The sequence below is a fragment of the Schistocerca piceifrons genome, chromosome 4 (assembly GCF_021461385.2).
Source record: "Schistocerca piceifrons isolate TAMUIC-IGC-003096 chromosome 4, iqSchPice1.1, whole genome shotgun sequence".
Classification (NCBI taxonomy): Eukaryota; Metazoa; Arthropoda; class Insecta; order Orthoptera; family Acrididae; genus Schistocerca; species Schistocerca piceifrons.
The window spans coordinates 68,940,773-68,964,498 of NC_060141.1; the positions used below are offsets into that span (position 1 = coordinate 68,940,773).

The window sequence follows — 23,726 nt, forward strand, 5'->3', positions numbered from 1 at the left end:
GCACGAATGTCAAAATCTAAATTCAAGGCAATGATGATTGTTTTTTTTTTACATCAGAGGGATTGTGCACATTGATTGGGTACCTGAGGGACAAACAGTGAATCAGCATTACTACATTAGCGTCCTCGCTACCCTACGTGAGCGAGTACGGAGAAAACGGAACGATTTGTGGAGAAAAAAGTCATGGATCCTTCACCAAGACAATGCCCCAGCTCACAGTGCGTTGTCAGTGAAGACGTTTTTGGCAAAACACAACATTCCCATCTTAGATCATCCACCCTACTCACCTGATTTGGCCCCCTGTGACTTTTTTCTTTTCCCTAAAGTCAAGTCAGCTTTGAAAGGAACTAGATTTGGGACTGTTGAAGCAGTAAAAGAAAAAGCGACGGAAGTAATGTATGGACTTACCGAAAATGATCTGCAGTATTGCTATGAACAGTGGAAAATTCGTATGGAGCGGTGTAGAGACCGAGGAAGAGAGTACATTGAAGGAGATAACATGAAATTGTAAATAATTGTAAATAAATGTTTTTTCCAGCATCAGTCCGGTTTTTTTCTAGCCGCACCTCGTAGTGTATGTTGTTCTAATTGGTTCCTTTTATATCCATAAAAGTTATTTGCTGATGTCTTGACGTATGTCATATCGTAGTCTTTCTTCCAGTTTTTGTGTTGCGTGTATCACTTTCCCTGCTCATTCTGCAGAGAACCTCCTAATTTTCTATGTTCTCAGCCAGCTCATTTTTCAGCATCCTTTCCTCCTCTTCACCTTTGCTGAAGTGCTTGCGGCCGTGTTGCAGAGATCGTGGAGAACGTGAAGAACGGCGGCAAGCCGCTGTTCCGGCCGACCATCAGCGACAGCTCGTGCGAAGACGAGGTGGTGGGCCAGCTGATGCGCCGCTGCTGGGCCGACGACCCCGCCGAGCGGCCCACCTTCCAGGAGCTCAAGGCCGCCATCCGCAGGCTCAACAGGTACCATCAGCCTCTGCCCCTACATCTACATCTGTTCTCTGCAAACCAGTGTAAGGCGCAGCGGGTACGACCCACTGTACCAATTATTAGCGTTTCTTTCTGTTCCATACACGTATGGAGCGCTGGAATAGCGATTGTTGGACTGCCTCTGTGCGTGCAGTAATTATTCTAATCTTAACCTCACGATCCCTGTGTGAGCGATACGTGGGGGATTGTAGTACATTCCCAGAGTCAACATTTAATGCCAGTTCTTGGATCTTTGTTGATAGACTCTGTCGGAACAGTTTACGATTATCTGCAAGAGTCTTCCAGTTCAATGCCTTTCAATATCTCTGTGATACTCTGCTACGTATTAAACATCACGGTGAGCGTCAACAACATTGCACCACGAAACAAGCAAGTAGACCACTCTCCCCTATCTGGGCTTTTGCTGTTTCCTGCATAAATGATTACTGTAGCTGACTATTTGCCTAACTTTAAAGTCAGTTCAATTCCGACTACAACTGCTTTCATGCAAATTGCAGTTTAAATGTGGTAGATGTTCCTATAAAGCCTAAGTACGCCGTATGGTTTACCATTGCTGCAACATGACATAAGCTGCTGCCCGCTCACTCCTCCCATCCTCGCACTCTTGTAGTTCTCGTCCAAGCTGGTATCTCCGTTTCCTCTCCAACCCTTCCATAGTGCTGCGCTTGATTGACTGTGAAACACGGACTCCAACGTTTCCTAGGCTGCAAGTCACATGTAACAATACCAACTCATACGTATATAAAAGACGGCAAACACGATTCACTCCAGTTCTCGAATTTTCGCTCATCCCGTGATCTACTGAAATCTGTTGGTACTGTCTCCATCACGGATCTTGCCACTTTAATTAATTCTCAAAACAACAATTGCAGTCAGTTTAATGTGATTTATTTAGTTTGTTACAAATTTCAGTCAGGATTAATTTTCCTTATTGTTTCATCTGAATGTCACCATCATGTTCTAAAACTGATTAAAATTTAGCAATGTTTTTAAGCCGCTATTTGAATACGTGAAGAGTGACCGAATTTTCCACTTGCGACCCACTTAGTAAATCATCCTGTACAGCCCCGTCTCCCTGATACTGGGTGGACCAGATCAACGACAAACTCCGACAGGAATGAAGACGCTCTGTGCCGAATCGGAGAGGAAAGGAATATGTATAAAACACTGTTAAGGAGAACGGATAGAATGATAGGACATCTGTTAATACACGAGGCAATGACTTCCATAGTACTAGAGGGAGCTGTAGAAAGCAAAAATTGTAGAGGAGATTGGAATACATCCAGCAAATAATAGATGACGTAGGTTACAGGTGCTACTCTGAGACGAAAAAGGTAGCACAGGAGAGGAACTCGTGGCGGGCCGCATGAAACCAGTCAGATGACAAAAAACAGTATGGACCAAAACAAGAAAATGGGCTCCAAAATGCGTACCTTATAAGCTGTGAGAACTTGTTCAGTAGAAGAGAGGTGTTTCACATTGGCGAGGGTGAACAATTCTTTTGGACTTCAGTCTTCTGTCTGGTTTGATGTGGGCCCCTACGAATTCTTCTCCTGCGCCAACCTTTTCATCTCAGAGTAGCACTTTCAATCTATGTGCTCAATTATTTGCTGAATGTATCCCAATCTCTGCCTCCCTTAACAAATTTTACCCTCTACAGCTCCCTCTAGTACCATGGAAGCTGTTCTCCGATGTCTTAATATGTGTCTTATCGTCCTGTTCCTTCTTACTGTCATTGTCTTCCATACATTTCTTTCCTCGCCGATTTTTCGGAGAACTTCCTCATTCCTCACCTTATCAATCCACCTAATTTTCAACGTTCTTCTGTAGCACCACGTCTCAAATGTTTCTGTTCTCTTATTTTCAGGTTTTGCCACAGTCCACGTCTCACTACTGTACTGTGCTGTGCTCCAAACGCACATTTTCAGAAATTTATTCCTCTAAAAAAGACGTATGTTTGATACTAGCAAATTTCATAGGCCAGGAAAGCCCTTTTTGCCAGTGCTGAACTGCTTTATGTGTCCTCCTTACTCCGTTATCCTTCCGTTGATTTTTCAGTTTTAATCCCACGGTCACCTCCCCGTCGGCAGTCCCCTCCCAGAGACCCGAATGGTGGAGTAGTCCGGAATCTTTTCTCAATGCTGAGATCATAATGACACTTTTTCAATTACAGGCAACATGCTCTGTGGATACACGTTATGTAAATTTAATGCAGTGGGTTGCATTGCCTTCTGCATCCTTATGCCGTTGATCATTGGTGATTCTTCCGCTTTCTAGGGGCAGCTTTCCATTCCAAGGGAAAGAGAGTGCCCCAAACTTCTGCCCGCTCGTCCGCCCTCTTTGACAAGGCCGTTGGCAGAATGTGGGTGACTTCTTATTCCAGAAGCCCTCGACTGCCATTGCTGACGACTTTTATTCAGAACTTAAGCAATGTCGGGGCTGGAAACCGCAATCGAGGACGGTTTGATTATTAATCAAAGACGCTAGCCTCCCTCCATTCTTTTAAGGGATCTTACCTTCTCGTCTCACAAAAGTTGGGGTGGGGTCAAAGTGGGCAGGGGTCGCAACCCGACGCCTGTTTACCATGTCCCTTTCCCTCCGCCCTGAAGCCCAGAAAAGTGTAGGGAACATAGAGTAGAGGTACAAAGAAAATCAGTTACTTATTTACCTATTTCCTTTTTTGTAAATTATTATTAATATCACAGACAGGGAAGTGCACTTTCGCCTTTATTGTTTATTATTGTTATGGATGAAATCCTACAGCAAGTATCAGATGCAATTGGAGATCATAAAATGAAAGCAGTGCTTTTTGCCGATGACCTGATGTTATGGGGAAATTGCGTGAAGGAGGTGCAAGAGCAGTTAGATGCATGGGAGGCAACGGCAGCACAATATGGAATGCATTTCTCTGCAAAGAAAAGTGAAATAATCGTCACAACAAGGAAGAAGAATAGGCCAAATGTGGATATAACTTGTGGAGGGGAAAAACTACAAGTGGTAGAGAACTTCAAGTACCTGGGAAGCGTGATTGAAAGTAAGGGGGGAAACGCAATGGAAATAAATGAAAGATGCAGAAAAGCAGGGCAGTTCTACAAATGCATTAGGGGGCTTATTTGGAGCAAGGAGGTGCCACAGAAATCCAAGGGAATTATATACCGAACCTACTTTGTCCCCATATTGACATACGGAAGTGAGACATGGGTAATGCACAAAAGCGACAAAAGTAGAATACAGGCTAGTGAAATGAAGTTCCAGAGGAGCAGGTTGGGTGTAACAAGACGAGACAGATTGCGAAATTTGTATGTGAGGGAAAGACTAAAGGAGGAACCAGTACAGGACAGGATAGAAAAATCAAGACTGCAGTGGTATGGACACATGAAGAGAATGGATGAGGGAAGAATTCCAAAGAGGATGTTTGATCTGCAACTGGAGGGGAAGAGGCCCAGAGGAAGACCAAGAGATAGATGGGTGAAGGGAGTGAAGGAATGTGTGATGAGAAGAGGAGAGAACTGGACGAAGGTGGAAGAGGGGGAATGGTGGAAAGACAGAACACGGTGGAGAGGCTTGTGTTCCCGACAGACCCAGCCAGTGGCTGGAAACTGTCCAAGATGATGATGATGATCACAGAGAATACCAGGAAACCGTCGTCGGGAAAAGGAGGGAGCGGCAAGTTACCAGATTTGGTGAAACTATCGACTTATAGTTTCGCGGAGAAGAAAATTCCGATGAACAGAGAATGACTGGTTCTAAGAGAGGAAAAGTCATGGCTCAAACCCTCATTGCAGAAATACCCCAACTTTGAGGTCATCAGAAGGGGTAAGGCGTTGTCTCTTCCGTTTCATCGGCGACCGTTCTTTCGTAACATGTTGTTCAATAATGGATGGTGGGCGGCTGCTGTCCAACATATGGCTAGATGGCAGAAAAGCAGAGGTCAGTACAACTCCACGATCAGCAACCTCGGAGTCGGGAGGGACGGCTTGCGTCTGCTGACTGCGTTAGTACGTTGGTACTACCACCGGCAGCAGTGTAGGTGAGACAGACGAAACGTCTATATCATTGTCGAGAGGAGGCGTTCAAAGTGGGTACAGCAGGAAACCCCGCCACGGACACATAAGATGAAGGTAACACAGTGGACACTGCAGGGAGAGCGACGTCTCCGATCGGCGCTTGAATCATTCTACGCCAGTGACATTCAGAACAGACATAGCCTTCCTGGGCACAACCTGAACAAGTGCGCCGCTGGTCGTCACGTGTGACAACTCTGCAGCAGGCGGTTACCAAGTAGGAAGGCACGTGCTTCCTCTGCTCAGTTTTGATCTTCCGGCCACCGTTGAGGACACGGTATGTTTCGAACGTCTTCCACGTTTCAGCGACGTGATTGACGACTTTTCTATGAGGTTTAAAGGGGGCCACGATGACGTCCGAAGGCACCTGAAACGGGAGTTCGGAAGCAGCAACGTTCAGCGGTCAAAAGCAGCGTGATCAACCACGACAGTTCCAAGGATCGAAAAATGAATTTTGAGAACATTTTGCGGCGGGAGACGCATTTTGTGCCGTATAAACTGTACAACTTCATACACTTCGGGTCGTTCATGATCCAAAAGAAACGTTAATTTAATTATGGCTTTGCGATGGAAAATGCCATGATGGTCGGCGAATTCGGACACGAAGACAAACCGCTACGCGCAAGTAAACAAACGAGCGCTGGCTCGCAAGCAGCGCAACAAGCGAGAAGCAAAAATGCTGTACTCGCTCACCATTACCCCTCGACCATGGGTGATCGTAGGGTATGCATATTGCAGCCCATGTTGCTGTTTAGGTCCACACCACCACGTCTGAAAGTTTCTCGGTGTGGGGGGTGGGGATTCCATAACCCCATGAACCGAAAGAAACTATCAGTGTTTGTCTTTCAAATACTGTCATTTTTTATGTTATTCTCGGCCACTTAACTCTACTTATAATTACTTGAACCTAGATGTGGAGAAATGAACCTGATAATACAATAAGAGAAATCGAAAACTGCACTGTAATATTTCTGTGTTCGTTTTTACCGCTCACTGTTGGAGAGTAGAACGCTTTAGAAGTACTCTGAAGGGCAAGATTGTTTGATTAACCCTCCACCAAGCGCTTAGTAATGGACTGTACACTGAAGTGACAATGGAAATGAGTGGAAATGAGCGTATGGCATTGTTGGCCGGGACGCCCCATTCGGGGAAGTTCAAAAGCCGCCAAATGCAAGTCTGATTGCAGTCGATGCCACACTGGGCAACATGCGTGCAGGTGATAAGGATGAAATGATGAGGACAACAGAACATCCAATCCACAAGCGGAGAAAATCTCCAAGACGTCCGGTAATCGAACCCGGGCCCGCTTGCATGGGAGGCAAGCACGTTACCACCCATCTAAGCGGCGGACGCTGAGGTGACAAAAGTTATGGGACGGATTCTAATATCGTGTTGGACGTCCATTTTCCTAGCTTAGTGCAGCAACTCAAAATGGCCTGGACTCAGCAAGTCACTGGAAGTGCCCTGCAGAAGTATTGAGCCATGTTGCCTCTACAGCCGTCCATAATTGCGGAAGTGTTGCCGTTGATGAACTGTGTGCACGAACTGACTTCTCGGTTGTGTTCCGCAAGTTTTCGGGCAACCTATTTGGCCAAATCATTCGCTCTAACAATCCAGAATGTTCTTCACACAAACTGCGAACATCTGAGGCCAGGAAATATGACCTATTGTCAGCTGTAAAAGTTAGATTGTTGTCTGGGAATGTGGAATCCATGGATGGCTGCAAATGGTCTCCAAGTAGCTGAACATAGCTATTTCCAATTAATGATCCATGTAAACACCATTGAGGAGCCATCACCAAGTAAACAGTGCTATGTTGAAAACTTAGTTCCATGGCTTCGTGGGGTCTGTGCCGCACTCAAAAATTTGGAAATTTGTGGTAAGTTGCCATGGGACCAATCTGCTGAGGTCATCGGTCACTAGGCTTAAAAACTACTTAATCTAACTTAAACTATCTTATGGGACAACAGACACACACATACCCGAGGGAGCGAAGGAGGACTCGAACCTCCAACGTTGGGGTGGGGGACGGAGGGGGAGTGGGAGCCGCACGGCAACACCGAGCGGCCACACTCGAAACCTACCATCAACTTTTACCAACTGAAAGCGGGACTCATGTCACCAGGCCACGGTTTTCCAGTTGTCCAAGGTCCAGCACATACGGCCACAAGCATAGGAGAGGTGCTGCACGCGGCTGCCGTGCTGTTAGCAAAGGCATTCGCGCTCGTCGTCTGCTGCAATAGCCCATTAACTGCTGCGCGGACCGTGACAAGCCGTCCAGACCGCGCGGCTACCCCGTGCGACACTGGATCTTGAAACTCAACTCTTGTGTCATTGCTATTAAGGGCTGAGCTATCTCTGTACTGTTCACGACCCTTCTTCACAATTTCAGTACTACCAAGAGCAACAAATCTTACATATTCGGAAGCTCTCCTATGTGCCTATCTAGACGACCAATTCTAATAGAAAGATTATCGCGTAGAAACTGATCGACATAGTCTGAGCTTCTGTCTGTTGGAGCTGGGACATACAGTACATAGGAACGTTTCCCTCTTTCGGTTATATGAATATTGCCGTAACCGTTGAAGGTCTGAATGGTGTGAAACGCGTTCTGGGTGCAGTTTTCGACTAGTATTTTACGGTGTAGACCACCAGTAGGCCTATCTTTTGTGATCATAGCCGTGCATTCATAAGGGGTTTTAAGCAACGGTTTCCGATGCCAATTTGCAGAATGGCAACCCGTTGTTTAACTGAAGAAATAAAAATAGCTTAGGAATTGTACCCCTAACTTAGGAGAAATTTTGGCTACGACGGCGTCTTCGACCTCTATAATTCGAACTGGCTATTTTCGGACCTAAAATCCTTGCAGTACCGATCGATCTCTATTTTCAAGGATTTTAATCTGAATCATTTAATTAATAAACTATATCTCAAGCTTTATCTAGTTGCGCAGCCACCCCCTCCAAAACTGTAATCAGTATCAGGGAGTTGCACTAGCTTATTTTTGAATCTGCTTTTCCTCATTAAAATCAAGGGATCACCGCACATAAAATATGAGCCATGTTGTCAGTCGTCTTGTTTCAAAAGAAACTATCCATTTTCTCAGGAAGAAATCTTTGTTGTTCACCAAGTTGAAAGCCTCCTTTTGTAATTTGCACAATACCAGTAGAAGCAGTATATAGCTCTCGTTATATGTTTTAAGATATGCAACACATAAAATGGTGGAAGCTTCAACGCACTCAAAATGTGTTGTTTTCTATTTAATACTTGTTTTCTGTCAATTAACATTCCCATGGTCCTAGAAGAATTGGGTGGTATTCTTTTTCACGCTCTTCTGTTATAACGATTAACAATTGTATGTAATCTGTAAATACAAGGATACGAATGTGAATTCATAGTGTACATTTCCTTAATATGTGTTATCACAGTCCATTAATGGGTTGTATGAAGTATGCGTCAATACGTAACGTAATGGGACTGAACGGACTGTTTTCTCATTCTTATGGGTAGATTTCTACAGCAGTATGTCTTATAACCTCCCCGAAATAGTGTTTTTCAATGTCGAGTTGTTCATGGGAGTGGTGTAACGACACATAAAGTTTTCACTTGTAGTGACAAACAGTACCGAATAAAATGTAAATATTATAAATGAGAGGATCCTTCTGCCGAGTTCGCGTGTCCTAGGTCTTATAGAGACCACTTTGTGGAACAGCAATCCACTTCCTTTCACGGCACGGGAACCTTAATCAGGTTGCGCCAGTTCTGCGTGTTCCCAACTTCCAAAAGCTGGAGCAGCTTTTCAATTTAGAGCAACGGACTTGGAACAAACGAGAATTGTTCCTATCTCCGACTCCATCCCACGGTGTTATTGAATTTCACGAGAAAGAACTTCATACATTTGCTGCAAAAGTAATATCACTGAGGATAATCGGAAAAAGGGCAATGCTGTAGCAAATACAGGCTGCGTACCTGGAGAAGGTGATTCCAGTATAACAGTCTCATACGTTTTATCGCCTATACATAAATCTGACTGAGAACGAACAATTTAGAAGTTTTACAAATACCAAACTAATGTGTTACTTCTGTTCCTTTGTACTGTCGGTTGGAATATTCCGAACATGCTCTGGAGGATTGCAGTACACATGTTTACTGTTATTTATCTTCGTATTCACCGTCTAGGATAACATTACAACTTTAATTCCTCTTCTGTCTTTGACGTTTAGTTTGTTGTCAGTTCCTTTTCTCCTCCCGTGTTGCACCTGATTTCTTATTTTTTTCCGTCTTGGTAGTCTTCTAAATTTAGTGTGTTATTATAGTTACTCTTGTTGTCCAGCCTATTGTACTGAGTTATTGTTGATTTATTTTTCCATCAATACTGGCCTATTTATTTCATAGCGTGTTATTATTCATTCTGTTAAGGCTTCGGAAGAAGATTAACCTTCATTTCTTCTGATATTAGCTGTATACTTTTGATAAATCACCTCATTACTTCTCATTTTCAAATCTACTGTTTTTTGTGTTTCAGCAACTAATTTAAAAAAAAACTGTCTGTCAAGTAACACTATTATACCCATTATAAGTCTACAGGGTTTCGTGGATGTTGTCGTTGAAGATAAAAATCCCCTATATTATTAGGACGCGTCACATTCCTCCTCATTTTTTGTTACACAATTTTCGTTTCGACACATCTGCTGGCATCTTCTTCAAGATCTTCCGGCGTTCAGTTGACCAGGACATCAAACGATTCTGAAGAAGATCCCAGAAGAGAGAGTTAGACCTCGAGTATGAAAAGAGAAATAGAGGAGGAGCGTGATTCTGCCTAATAACACACAAGGGTTTTACCTTTAATTATTATCTCATTTTCAGCATCGACATGTATATAAACATTCCTATTTTCTCACTGTGATAGAGAAGACCAGTTTTATTATTATTATTGTTGTTGTTGTTGTTGTTGTTTTTATCATCATCATCATCTTCCTCTTCTTTCATTGCTTCCAATCTGAGTGTTGTGTACATAGTTCCGCGTAGTCAGCGCGTACACAACTTTCGCACTACTGCGCGCCCCGCTAAGCACAACAGCGCAGGCGCAGCGCTCGTCCGTCTCCGCACTACGAGATGGCACTGTCTTAGAGACGGACCAAATTCTGCTTCCGCCGATCCGCGTATTAATATGTAACGCAGCCAATGAGATTGCTGTTAACGTAGAACCTTTTCTCCTCGCGGATCACACTCGCGCAGTGATACCTGAACGCGCGGGGTATTATAACGAGTGTACAGACCTCCGATCAGTCAGTCTGCAATAGTCTGCCTTAGTCAAGTTTCAGTCCGCGCCTAATAAGATTATCATATTCGTGTACATAGCCATGAAGATAAATGTATAGACACTTTGTCAAGTATCTGAGATACGTGAGAATAAGACTAACGTACCAAGACCAAAGGAACTTCAGATTGTCAATTGTAAATAGCATCCAGAACCAAGTTAAGTTATTTTTTTGCTTGTTATTATTTTAATAAATGTGCGTGAAAATTAATCAAGTTCTGTTTAAAGTTGGTCACCGTCAATCAGCTACTCTAAGCGTGCAAGTGGCATTTCTATTGTCTGACCTAACGGCAGAAGATAAACACGCCACGATAAGACCACGAGACATATTGCTGACACTCGCCTACTTCGTTAGAGCGACAAGTCAAATAATCTGATGGTGTGTGGACCGAAGGTCTTACAGTACGCACACCACACTGAGTGAAATGTGATACAATACTGCAAGAATCACTTGCAGCTGGGAATATTTGTGTGTAGCCATTCTTTCTGATTTTGCTAGACAACCAGGACCATAGAACCTGATGCTTTATTTTACATTTTCCTGGAGTACGGCGATAATCTTTACGAAGTTCGCTAAACCGGTATAGAAATTTTTGCTTACGCACAAGACTACCAAGCTATTTTTTTATTGCATCAGGTAGAACCCAGTTCCTTCTGTTTTAACACGATTTTATTACGTCGCTATCTTGTCTCTTTGTTCGGTACAGACTTTGCAATTGATTTTAAACTAACTTCCCGATGAGATAGATACTTAAAACTTTCAACACAGCTCAGAACTGGACGAAAACGCTATAGTTACTCCCTGGCTTGTCTGGTATGTGGCGGAGGTTACTTCGTCTATCACTGTCATTTCATGATGAGCTAGGGACTTAAGACGTTGAATATATCTCCAGCGAGTGGTATTGCAATAATAAATCGCTTCCTTATGTGTTGTGATGCGGAGGGTACTTCATGTACTACATTATTTCACCCTTCTCCCGTTCCAGTTACGAATGCTGCTCGATAAGAATGATTGCTTATAAGCCTCCGTGTGAACCTGACTCTTTTCTACTTTTTGCTTTCAATATATTCCCGAGATAAACGTAAGAGGACGCAATATATTGGTTAGGTGAGGAGAAACTGATACAAACCCGAAATTTACCACATTTCTCTAAAAATGGTTCAAATGGCTCTGAGCACTATGGTACTTAACATCTGAGGTCATCAGTCCCCTAGAACTTAGAACTACTTAAACCTGACTAACCTAAGTACATCACATACATCCATGCCCGAGGCAGGATTCGAACCTGCGACCGTAGCAGTCACGCGGTTCCGAACTGAAGCGCCTAGAACCGCTCGGCCACCGCGGCAGGCCACTTTTCTCTGTTGTAATCTCATCGAAATCCACTGAAAAATTCCACACACGCAAGACTAAAAGGCAATAAATAACTATTTATACAAAATACGATTTTAAAACGGACTAGGAGATACAGATTCCAAACCCCATACATATACTGCTGACAATTTATGCTTGTGAATATTTAATAGCTATGACGATACTTGTAGAAGTTGGAACGGAGAATGTGAGACATGTGTACTACGTAATAGTAAAGAGTATCGGAAACAGATGACGAAAAAATTCAGTTCACTTCATTTGCAGTAAAATAAAATTATTAGTGACCTAAGTGGAATATTCATGCATCAGTAAGGAGTATCGGAAACAGATGACGAAAAAATTCAGTTCATATCATTTGCAGTAAAATAAAATTATTAGTGACCTAAGTGGAATATTCATGCATCAGTTATTTACTGCATGCGCCCCACGTTTTCATTTAAGAATTCACAAGCACAAACTTTCAGAAGTATCTCCATGGGATTAGGTATCTGTATCGAGCTACGATAAATGATTCTACACCTTTTAGTCCACTTTAAAACGTGTCTCATTAAAAGATTTTGAATTTAAACAATTACATCTTTGCAGGTACGGATGTGATGAGCTAGCATACCCAAAAAGAGTTAGTGTCTCACCACTTAAAAATATACACTCCTGGAAATTGAAATAAGAACACCGTGAATTCGTTGTCCCAGGAAGGGGAAACTTTATTGACACATTCCTGGGGTCAGATACATCACATGATCACACTGACAGAACCACAGGCACATAGACACAGGCAACAGAGCATGCACAATGTCGGCACTAGTACAGTGTATATCCACCTTTCGCAGCAATGCAGGCTGCAATTCTCCCATGGAGACAATCGTAGAGATGCTGGATGTAGTCCTGTGGAACGGCTTGCCATGCCATTTCCACCTGGCGCCTCAGTTGGACCAGCGTTCGTGCTGGACGTGCAGACCGCGTGAGACGACGCTTCATCCAGTCCCAAACATGCTCAATGGGGGACAGATCCGGAGATCCTGCTGGCCAGGGTAGTTGACTTACACCTTCTAGAGCACGTTGGGTGGCACGGGATACATGCGGACGTGCATTGTCCTTTTGGAACAGCAAGTTCCCTTGCCGGTCTAGGAATGGTAGAACGATGGGTTCGATGACGGTTTGGATGTACCGTGCACTATTCAGTGTCCCCTCGACGATCACCAGTGGTGTACGGCCAGTGTAGGAGATCGCTCCCCACACCATGATGCCGGGTGTTGGCCCTGTGTGCCTCGGTCGTATGCAGTCCTGATTGTGGCGCTCACCTGCTCGGCGCCAAACGCGCATACGGCCATAATTGGTACCAAGGCAGAAGCGACTCTCATCGCTGAAGACGACACGTCTCCATTCGTCCCTCCATTCACGCCTGTCGCGACACCACTGGAGGCGGGCTGCACGATGTTGGGGCGTGAGCGGAAGACGGCCTAACGGTGTGCGGGACCGTAGCCCAGCTTCATGGAGACTGTTGCGAATGGTCCTCGCCGATACCCCAGGAGCAACAGTGTCCCTAATTTGCTGGGAAGTGGCGGTGCGGTCCCCTACGGCACTGCGTAGGATCCTACGGTCTTAGCGTGCATCCGTGCGTCGCTGCGGTCCGGTCCCAGGTCGACGGGCACGTGCACCTTCCGCCGACCACTGGCGACAACATCGATGTACTGTGGAGACCTCACGCCCCACGTGTTGAGCAATTCGGCGGTACGTCCACCCGGCCTCCCGCATGCCCACTATACGCCCTCGCTCAAAGTCCGTCAACTACACATACGGTTCACGTCCACGCTGTCGCGGCATGCTACCAGTGTTAAAGACTGCGATGGAGCTCCGTATGCCACGGCAAACTGGCTGACACTGACGGCGGCGGTGCACAAATGCTGCGCAGCTAGCGCCACTCGACGGCCAACACCGCGGTTTCTGGTGTGTCCGCTGTGCCGTGTGTGTGATCATTGCTTGTACAGCCCTCTCGCAGTGTCCGGAGCAAGTATGGTGGGTCTGACACACCGGTGTCAATGTATTCTTTTTTCCATTTCCAGGAGTGTATTTAGGGAGAGGCCTAATACCGTTCATCTTCGTAAGACGAAGTTTATTTATACACTACGGAACAAAATGATGTGAAATGTACAGAAAGTTTTTCAGCGAAATAATACGCGCAGGATATTACCCTCTCATTACTTCCATCCCATTAGGGATGGAAGTAATGAGAGAATTTTGCCGCACACATCAGCATCAACGTGAGAGCTTGCTCTGGCCATTCTGTTCAGCCTGACAAAGAAAGAGATGTGAAGTTTGAGTAATTTAAAATCCAAATATCCTACTTGAAAATGAGAATCATTTCCGGTAGCGTGTCGCGTAAAATATGAATAAAAGAAAATCGTGAGTGACAGCAGAAAAGTTATGTATAAAGAAACACATCATTTTCACAGTCGCTAGCTCTCGCAAAACTATTTGTAATGGACAAAGTCATTAGTAAGAATAGCACATTTTCTGAAATCGCATGCATTGTTCAAGTGTCACTTATGGCAGTTTTCAGTGGAATTAAACTACGAGTATGAAAACTTTATGTATTACTGCAAACCATGTTTTTAAGCCAAGGCCTGGAACGGTTTTTCTTTTTAAAATCCTCTGTTGCTGAAAAGGGAACACTCGAAACGGTTTATAGACCTCACTACACACTGCCTGCAGTAACACACTGCAAGGTAAGAAACACCTTGCTTCTGATTTGATGGGGACGAATTTAAAAAGAAAAATTGCATTCTGAAGGCGACAATTCTGACAGGAAAAGTCGATTTTCCTAAGCTCTCTGGCTTTAAAGAAAACGCTAGGACTGAACGATTCATTGAAGCCTTGAAAAAAATTACAAGGCTAATTTTCTAAAAGTTTTAACGACACGGCCAATCTTACATCTGCTGTCGAGTCATTTTCGAGAGCGTTTGCCATTTTAATTCTAAGTTCCCCTATGCATATGCATATGCAGATGCAACTGATTGATCTCCAGTTGCCGGCCGGGGTGGCCGGCGGTTCTAGGCGCTACAGTCTCGAACCGCGCAACCGCTACGGTCGCAGGTTCGAATCCTGCGCCGGGCATGGGTGTATGTGATGTCCTTAGGTTAGTTAGGTTTAAGTAGTTCTAAGTTCTAGGGGCTGATGACCTCAGAAGTTAAGTCTGATAGTGCTCAGAGGCATTTGAACCATTTTGAACCATCAATTTTTAGTGGATAGGTTGCTGGGGAAATTTGTAGTCCGGAATTGTGGAGTCCCTGTATTGTGAAGCCGCTCTAATATCTGTTACGTTGTTCTTTGTGTAACATATTGATTTTAATAGAATTTGCATTATGTCAGTTAATTCTGTAGCCGTTCCGGTATCACCATATAATCCCACTGCAATTGGAACATGTGTCTTGCGTTTGAGAGGTCTGATGCTAACGGTCAAGGTGACAGTTTTACAGGTAAGGTCTGATTTAGCTGTGATATCACAGGTAAGAGTAGCCAAGCTGCGTTAGTATTTTGGATCAGTCTTAATCCATATTTTCTCAGAACTAACCTCATCACGGAAAGTGACAAGTCTCTGCAACACTTCACAAGCCTGGACCTTGTCAGCCATTTACCTCAACTGCATAGGTGCTGCAGAACGTAAGAAAACACGCGAATGACCCCATTACCCCTCTCACTAGTAGGCGGAATGTTCTGGGAATTACACGCTGCAAATGGATAACATCTGCTCTCTAATACTTTTGCCACCGTGAAAGTCGGTTTCGTGGTAAAGCACATGCCTGGGAAACGAGAGGTCTCAATATTTAACGCTAGACGGAGCACGGAAATTTTCTATCTGCGATTAATCAAGCCTTCACCATTTTGTGATGTGAAGAATCTACAGGACCGAGGCGTGGCTTGAATTCTACATTGTCGGCCGTTGTGGCAGAGCGGTTCTAGGCGCTTCAGTCTGGAACCCCGCGACCGCTACGGTCGCAGGTTCGAATCCTGCCTCGGGCGTGGATATGTGTGATGTCCTTAGATTAGTCAGGTTTAAGTAGTTCTAAGTTCTAGGGAACTGATGACCTCAGATGTTAAGTCCCATAGTGCTCAGAGCCATTTGAACCATTGGAATTCTAAATTAAACGGTAGGTCCCCTTCTCCCAGTTGAACAACTAGCGTAGATTCGGGACACGTAAGTGGCTGAAGTGGCGTCCTATTGAGAGACTTGCATCCGACCATTGACCCACAAGAAATTACTATTATACCACCGTGAAATTTTGTATAATTCACTCATGGAAGAAATCGGGACACCAAACTATAGTTAAGGTAGGGCAATGGAATTTCAGAAATAAACTTCTCTAGGTAATATATTTAAGTGACTGACATTGCAAGACCACAGGTTAGTACAAGCGCGAGATAAGCCATTGCAAATGCAAAATGCTGGTACCTTAATACCCGGGATAACAGTCAGAATGATGAATGTAAGCTCGCAAACGTGCATGCATTGTGTTGTGTAGGTCCCGGATGTCAGTTTGTTGGATTGAGCTCCGTGCCTGCTGGATTTGGTCAGTCAGTACAAGTACGCTTTAATGCTGGTTGTGGATGACGGTGGAGTTGTCGTCCGATTATGTATCATATGTGAAAGATTGAAGGCAGATCTGTTGATCTAGCAAGCCACCTGACGGTGTGTGGCGGACGGTACTTTGAGTACCTCTATCGGTTCTCCATTCTATTCCAGTATTGTATTGTTCGTGGAAAGAAATATTGTCGGTATGTCTCTATGTGGGCTCTAATCTCTCTGATTTTATCCTCATTTTCTCTTTGCGAGATATACGTAGGAGGGAGCATTATACTGCTTGACTCCTCGGTGAAGGTATGTTCTCGAAACTTCAACAAAAGCCCGTACCGAGCTACTGAGCGTCACTCTTGCAGAATCTTCCACTGGGGTTTATCCATCATCTCCGAACGCTTTCACGATTACTAAATGATCCTGTAACGAAGCCCGCTGCTCTCCGTTGGATCTTCTCTCTCTCTTCTATCAACCCTATCTGGTACGGATCCTACACTGGTGAGCAATATTCAAGCAACGGGCGAACATGTGTACTGTAACCTACTTCCTTTGTTTTCGGATTGCATTTCCTTAGGATTCTTCCAACGAATCTCAGTCTGGCATCCGCTTTACCGATGATCAACTTTATATTATCATTCCATTTTAAATCACTCCTAATACCTACTCCCAGATAATTCACAAATTAACTGCTTCCAGTTGTTGACCTGCTATATTGTAGCTAAATGATAAAGGATCTTTCTTTCTATGTTTTCTCAGCACATTACACTTGTCTACATTGAGATTCAATTGCCATTCCCTGCACCATGCGTCAATTCGTTGCAGATCCTCCTGCATTTCAGTACAATTTCCATTGTTAAAACCTCTCGATATACCACAGCATCATCCGCAAAAGGCCTCAGGGAACTTCCGATGTCATCCACAAGGTCATTTATGTATATTGTGAATAGCAACGGTCCTACGACACTCCCCTGCGGCACACCTGAAATCACTCTTACTTCGGAAGACTTCTCTCCATTGAGAATGACATGCTGCGTTCTGTTATCTAGGAACTCTTCAATCCAATCACACAATTGGTCTGATAGTCCATATGCTCTTACTTTGTTCATTAAACGACTGTGGGGAACTGTATCGAATGCCTTGCGGAAGTCAAGAAAGACGGCATCTACCTGGGAACCCGTGTCTATGGCACTCTGAGTCTCGTGGACGAATAGCGCGAGCTGGGTTTCACATGATCGTCTTTTTCCAAACCCATGCTCATTCCTACAGAGTAGATTTCTAGTCTCGAGAAAAGTCATTATACTCGAACATAATACGTGTTCCAAAATTCTACAACTGATCGACGTTAGAGATATAGGTCTATAGTTCTGCACGTATGTTCGACGTCCCTTCTTGAAAACGGGTATGACCTGTGCCCTTTTCCAATCCTTTGGAACGCCACGCTCTTCTAGAGACCTACGGTACACCGCTGCAAGAAGTGACGTACTAATTTGTAGAAACGGCTTTCGTCAAAAAACACAACAATTTCCCGCCCTGCCCACGAATGAGCTCTCGTTTGACGCCACTGAAGTCGAAAACGACGGTGGTTTGGGGTCAGTGGAACGCACGCTATAGGGCACCTGTCTCGGAGCTGTCCATGAAGTAACCGACTTGTAACAGTGTGTTGTTTCACTTTGGCGCAAACGGCTGCCGAAATTGCTGCTGGAGATGTAGTACGGTGCCCCACAGCTTCAGGTCGAACACGATGGTCGTCTTCTCGTTGGTGCCACGGGGCCGTCAAGAGCTCGATCTTCTTGCGATCTTACATTCTCATGACAGTCATTCACAGTGGCTACATTCCTTCAGTATCGCAGAAGGAACATCCAGCTTCTGGTGGCCCTATTGCACGAAGTCGTTCAAACTCAGTGAGGTGTTGATAATGACGTCTTGGTTGCCTTAAAGGCGTTCTTGACTAACATCAGCACATTACGTCCACATCTTAAAGCTTACTAACTTTCACGAACGTTATTTGTGTATTTAAACCAAACCTGATTTGCATTCTAATAGTGGCGCCACTAGTGAGACCCCTACGCGACTGCCGCGAAATTTGAATAGACTTCATCTTTCAGATGTAGAAAAACAGCTACCAACTTTCATTTATGTCAGATAACTCCTTCTTTGTGTGCGAATTTATTTCCGTCAGCGTAACTTGGGAAGCTATACGGAGCCTTCAAACCGTGCAATTTATAGTGTAGTAAGAGCGTTATAGGAGGATGAAAAAAAGGGATAGTGGGCTGTTTTTTTTTATTAAGGTGAGTGCACCACCTTCTGTAGCAAACAATGAGGGGTGTGGGTGGCAGAGTGTCGTGAAAGTACACAACTAGTCATTAAAATTGCTACACCACGAAGATAATGTGCTACAGACGCGAAATTTAAGCGACAGGAAGAAGATGCAGTGATATGCAAATAATTAGCTTTTCAGAGCATTCACACAAGGTTAGCGTCGGTGGCGACACCTACAACGAGTTGACATGAGGAAAGTTTCCAACCGATTTCTCATACACAAACAGCAGTTGCCTGGTGAAACGTTGTTGTGATGCCTCGTGTAAGGAAGAGAAATGCGTACCATCACGTTTCCGACTTTCATAAATGTCGGATTGTAGCCTATCGCGATTGCGGTTTATCCTATCGCGACATTGCTGCTCGCGTTGATCGAGATCCAATGACTGTTAGTAGAATATGGAATCGGTGGGTTCAGGAGGGTAATACGGAACGCCGTGCTGGATCCCAACGACCTCGTATCACTATCAGTCGAGATGACAGGCATCTTATCCTCATGGCTGTAACGGATCGTGCAGCCACGTCTCGGTCCCTGAGTCAACAGATGGGGACGTTTTCACGACAACAACCATCTGCACGAACAGTTCGACGACGTTTGCAGCAGCATGGACTATCAGTTCGGAGACCATGGCTGCGGTTACCTTTGACGCTGCATCACAGACAGGAGCACCTGCGATGGTGTACTCAACACATTTCAGATGTGTTACGACCCGTGGCTCTACCCTTCATTCGACCCCTGCGAAACGCTACAATTCAGCAGGATAATGCACGACCGCATGTTGCAGGTCCTGTACGGGCCTTTCTGGATACAGAAAATGTTCAACTGTTCCCCTATCCAGCACATTCTCCAGATATCTCACCAATTGAAAACGTCTGGTCAATGGTGGCCGAGCAACTGGCTCGTCACAATACGCCAGTCACTACTGTTGATGAACTGTGGTATCGTGTTGAAGCTTCATGGGCAGCTGTACCTGTACACGCCATCCAAGCTCTGTTTGACTTAATGCCGAGGCGTATCAAGGCCATTATTACGGCCAGAGGCGGTTGTTCTGGGTACTGACTTCTCAGGATCTCTGCACCCAAATTGCATGAAAATGTAATCACATGTCATTTCTAGTATAATATATTTGTCCAATGAATAACTTTTATCATCTACATTTCTTCTTGGTGTAGCAATTTTAACGGCCACCAGTGCATATTTGGAGAGGAGAGGTGAACTGCACAGCTGCTGCCTGCAGTTGAATCCTCTCCTCGGGGCGTGGTGAACGCTATTGTCGAATAGTGCAAGCGAGCGCGCACGCACGCACCACACGAACATACACACTTGGCCAACGTGACTCTAAAACCGCGTGCCTGTGTCATTGTTCCTGCGGTGTGGCTGCGCCCCTCTCTTTCAAAGCAGCTGAGCCACAGCTCTACGGATCGAGTGGGCTGCATCACGCAGTGACGTCAGCGCGAGATCCGGGTTGGAATGTAACATGGAAACGAGCAAGCCAAGTTTATGACACCTCGTTGTTTGGTTCTTTGAATAAACAGACTGCATTATTGTCATAAGCGTCTATAACGGCTCTGAGCACTATGCGACTTAACATCTGAGGTCATCAGTCGCCTAGAACTTAGAACCTGCAGCCAAGCGACTAGCGCGAGGTTTGGTGTTCTCGTAAAGATAAGTTATTTTAGATTATAAAACACATAGATTAGTACTGATTACGTGGTAAATAAGTGTATTAGTGTGCCGTTTAAGTGTACCATTAAAGGTTTCATTTCTCATTACGTAATATAGCAGAAAACGCGAAAAGACCGTACAGTCGTATTTTCTGTTTACGTTCTGCTGCAGCAAATCTATAGAATTTCGTTTAGTTGTTCCTTGCTCTCTCCAGCAATTTAACTTAGCGTACCTCTTCATTATTTAACTAGCATTTCCGGAAAGTAGCGTAAAGTTTAACTTGTTGTTTCAGAAACTTTGCACTTTTGTTTTTGTTTACACACAGTTGCGTATAGGCCAAATTTGTGTAACCATATTTTCGTGTTTATCTGTAATTTAACTGACTTATTCTTAATAAATTATTACGTTTATCATGAGTGAAAAGTGCTTGACTTGCCGTAGAATTGTTAGGTCGGGGCTTTGGTGTGATGGGTGCTGTAGTTTTTTCCATGTGGGTGACTGTAGTGGCGTGGGAATAGGGGAAGTAAATGAGACTCATCAGTGGTTTTGTAGGATTTGTAGTAGAGATAGGAAGATACTGGAACAGGAGGGGAAAATTGCTGCCCTTCAGGCTGAGTTAGACAAGGCCAGGGGAGATCTTGACAGGTTAAGGAGGGAGAAGGGTAAAGAGAGGTGGGAAGTGGCAACAGGCAACAGGAGGAACAGGCCTAGAACTTTGTCTGACAGCTTTATGGTGAATGTGGAAAATAGATTTGACCTGTTGCTTCAGTTAGAAGCTGGTGAGTCTCAAGCAGTTACAGGTGTAGACAGGGCACAACAAACTTTCAGCAGCAAATTGAAAAGTAAGAATGTAGGGAAATCAGTAAAGAGAAAGAAAGTGTTGTTGTTAGGTAGTTCCCATGGAAGAGGTGTTGGCCAACTCTTGCAGGATGAACTAGGATCAGAATACCAGGTCACCAATTTTTTTAAACCTAGTGCTGGTCTGGAGCAGGTGACAGAGGATTTAGGATCACTTTGCAAAGATTTCACTAAGGAAGACACCGTGGTTATAGTGGGTGGGGCAGGTAACAGTATTGACAGAGATCCTGGGTACAGCATAGAGTGTGACCTGGCGAAGATTGCATCAGCATCGAGGCATACCAGTGTTGAGTTTGTATCTGTTCTTGGGCGCCATGACCGACCTCATTTGAACTCTTCTGTCAAGAGAGTTAATTTGGAGCTGGAACGGCTGCTCATGTCGGGTGCGGGGTCACACATTGGTGTGGTTCATGTTGATTCTGTCAGTAGGTGGGATTATACTAGGCATGGCCTTCACCTCAACAGGAAGGGGAAGGGTAAATTGGCTGGGGAAATAGCAGGAAAGTTAAAGGGGGGAGGCACTGTCATGAGTGGTAAAATACCAGTGGTTATAGGATTCAGAAAAGACCCTTTTTTAGGGTAGGGAGGACAGAAAGAAAACAAATTTTAAGAGAGGTTAGAACTGAGACAAACCTTCAGTTTGAGAAAGAAATCAAAAAACATAATTCCAGCTTATTACATCAACATAAACAGCCATTGGTTAAGAATTTTCAACTGTCAGCAGATATTTTAACTCCATCCAATTTTAAGTCAGTCAATGTGAAATGTCAGCTATCTTTATTGCATCAAAATATTCGAGGACTGAGAAATAAAATTAATGAATTAACTATCTGCATAGATGAATTAGAGTCTTCAAACCCAGCTGACATAATCTGCCTCTCTGAACATCATGTGACCACTGGTATAGAACTTTTAAGTGTTACAGGGTTTAGGTTAGCATCTCACTATTGTAGATCAGAAATGGAGAAAGGAGGAGTTGCCACATTCATCAGGAACTGTCATAAATTTAAGAACATAGACATTCATAAATTTTGCCTAGAACAGCATATGGAAGCATGTGCAACAGAATTAGAATTTCACAAAAAATCTTTCATAATATTAAGTGTATATCGAGCACCTGCAGGTAACTTTAATCTGTTTGTAAACCACCTTGAAGCTGTACTGGCCCATTTAACAACCAAAAACAAAGAAATAGTGGTTGCTGGTGATTTCAATGTAGATTTCCTTAAAGACTCTCCCAATAAGAACCTATTTGAGTTAGTAACACTATCATTCAACTTAATTCCCACAGTAAAGTTCCCCACTAGGATAACCACTTGCTCACAAACAGCCATTGATAATATCTTTATAGAAAAGTCAAATGAACAAAATTATATTACAAAACCAATAGTCAATGGCCTCTCAGACCATGACATGCAGTTCCTTCTGTTAAATGTTAATACTGAACAAGATATAAAATCTGTTAAATCTGAGCTCAAGAGGGTAATCAGTAAGCCAAAAATTGATTATTTTAGGACACTCCTCAGAGACATTCACTGGACTGATGTTTACAGTGCTCATGGCATGAATGAAAAATATAACATTTTTGCTAATAAAGTGCTTACCTTATTTGAACACTGCTTTCCCCCAAAACTTACCAAGGTTAGAGCAAAGTCTACAAAGAAGCCATGGATTACTCGAGGAATAGGGGTATCTTGTAAAACAAAAAGAAAACTGTATCTGTCAATCCGAAACATTTCCAATGTTGATGCTATAGCACATTATAAGAAATACTGCAAAATATTAAAGACTGTAATACGGATGTCAAAGCAAATATATTACAAGGAAAAGATAGTCATATCAGATAACAAAATAAAGACAATATGGGATATAGTGAAGGAGGAGACCGGTAGAACCAGACATGAAGAGGAACAAATAGCATTAAGAGTAAATGATGCATTGGTGACAGATGTGTATAGTGTTGCAGAACTTTTTAACAAACATTTTATAACTGTTACTGAAAAGATGGGGTTGTCAGGTTCGGTAGATGCTGCTATGGATTACCTTAGACCAGACATCTCAAGTAACTTCCATAATATGAATTTGACCCTCACTACCCCAACAGAAATAATGTCCATCATAAAATCTTTAAAATCAAAAACATCTAGTGGGTATGATGAAATATCAACAAAGTTAATTAAAGAATGTGATTCTGAGCTAAGTAACATATTAAGCTATCTGTGTAACCAGTCGTTTATCAGTGGAATATTTCCCGAATGGCTGAAATATGCTGAAGTTAAGCCACTGTTTAAGAAGGGAGATAAAGAAATAGCATCAAATTTCCGTCCAATTTCACTGTTGCCAGCATTCTCAAAAATTTTCGAAAAAGTAATGTACAGTCGTCTTTATAACCATCTTATCTCAAATAACATACTGTCAAAGTCACAGTTTGGATTTCTAAAAGGTTCTGATATTGAGAAGGCTATCTACACTTACAGTGAAAATGTACTTAATTCATTAGACAAAAAATTGCAGGCAACTGGTATATTTTGTGATCTGTCAAAGGCATTTGACTGTGT

At 43.7% G+C, this 23,726-nt stretch overlaps 1 protein-coding gene across 2 annotated transcripts in view; it reads left to right on the forward strand.

Moving 5' to 3' along the window:
* The window catches only part of LOC124795224 (atrial natriuretic peptide receptor 1-like), a 1,189,640-nt gene that overhangs the window by 1,052,185 nt on the left and 113,729 nt on the right, over nucleotides 1-23,726 (forward strand). For both annotated transcript variants that reach the window (XM_047259145.1, XM_047259146.1), the window contains exon 14: nucleotides 798-969. In XM_047259145.1, coding sequence (XP_047115101.1) covers nucleotides 798-969 — 172 coding nt within the window. The remainder of the gene's footprint in view (nucleotides 1-797; nucleotides 970-23,726) is intronic.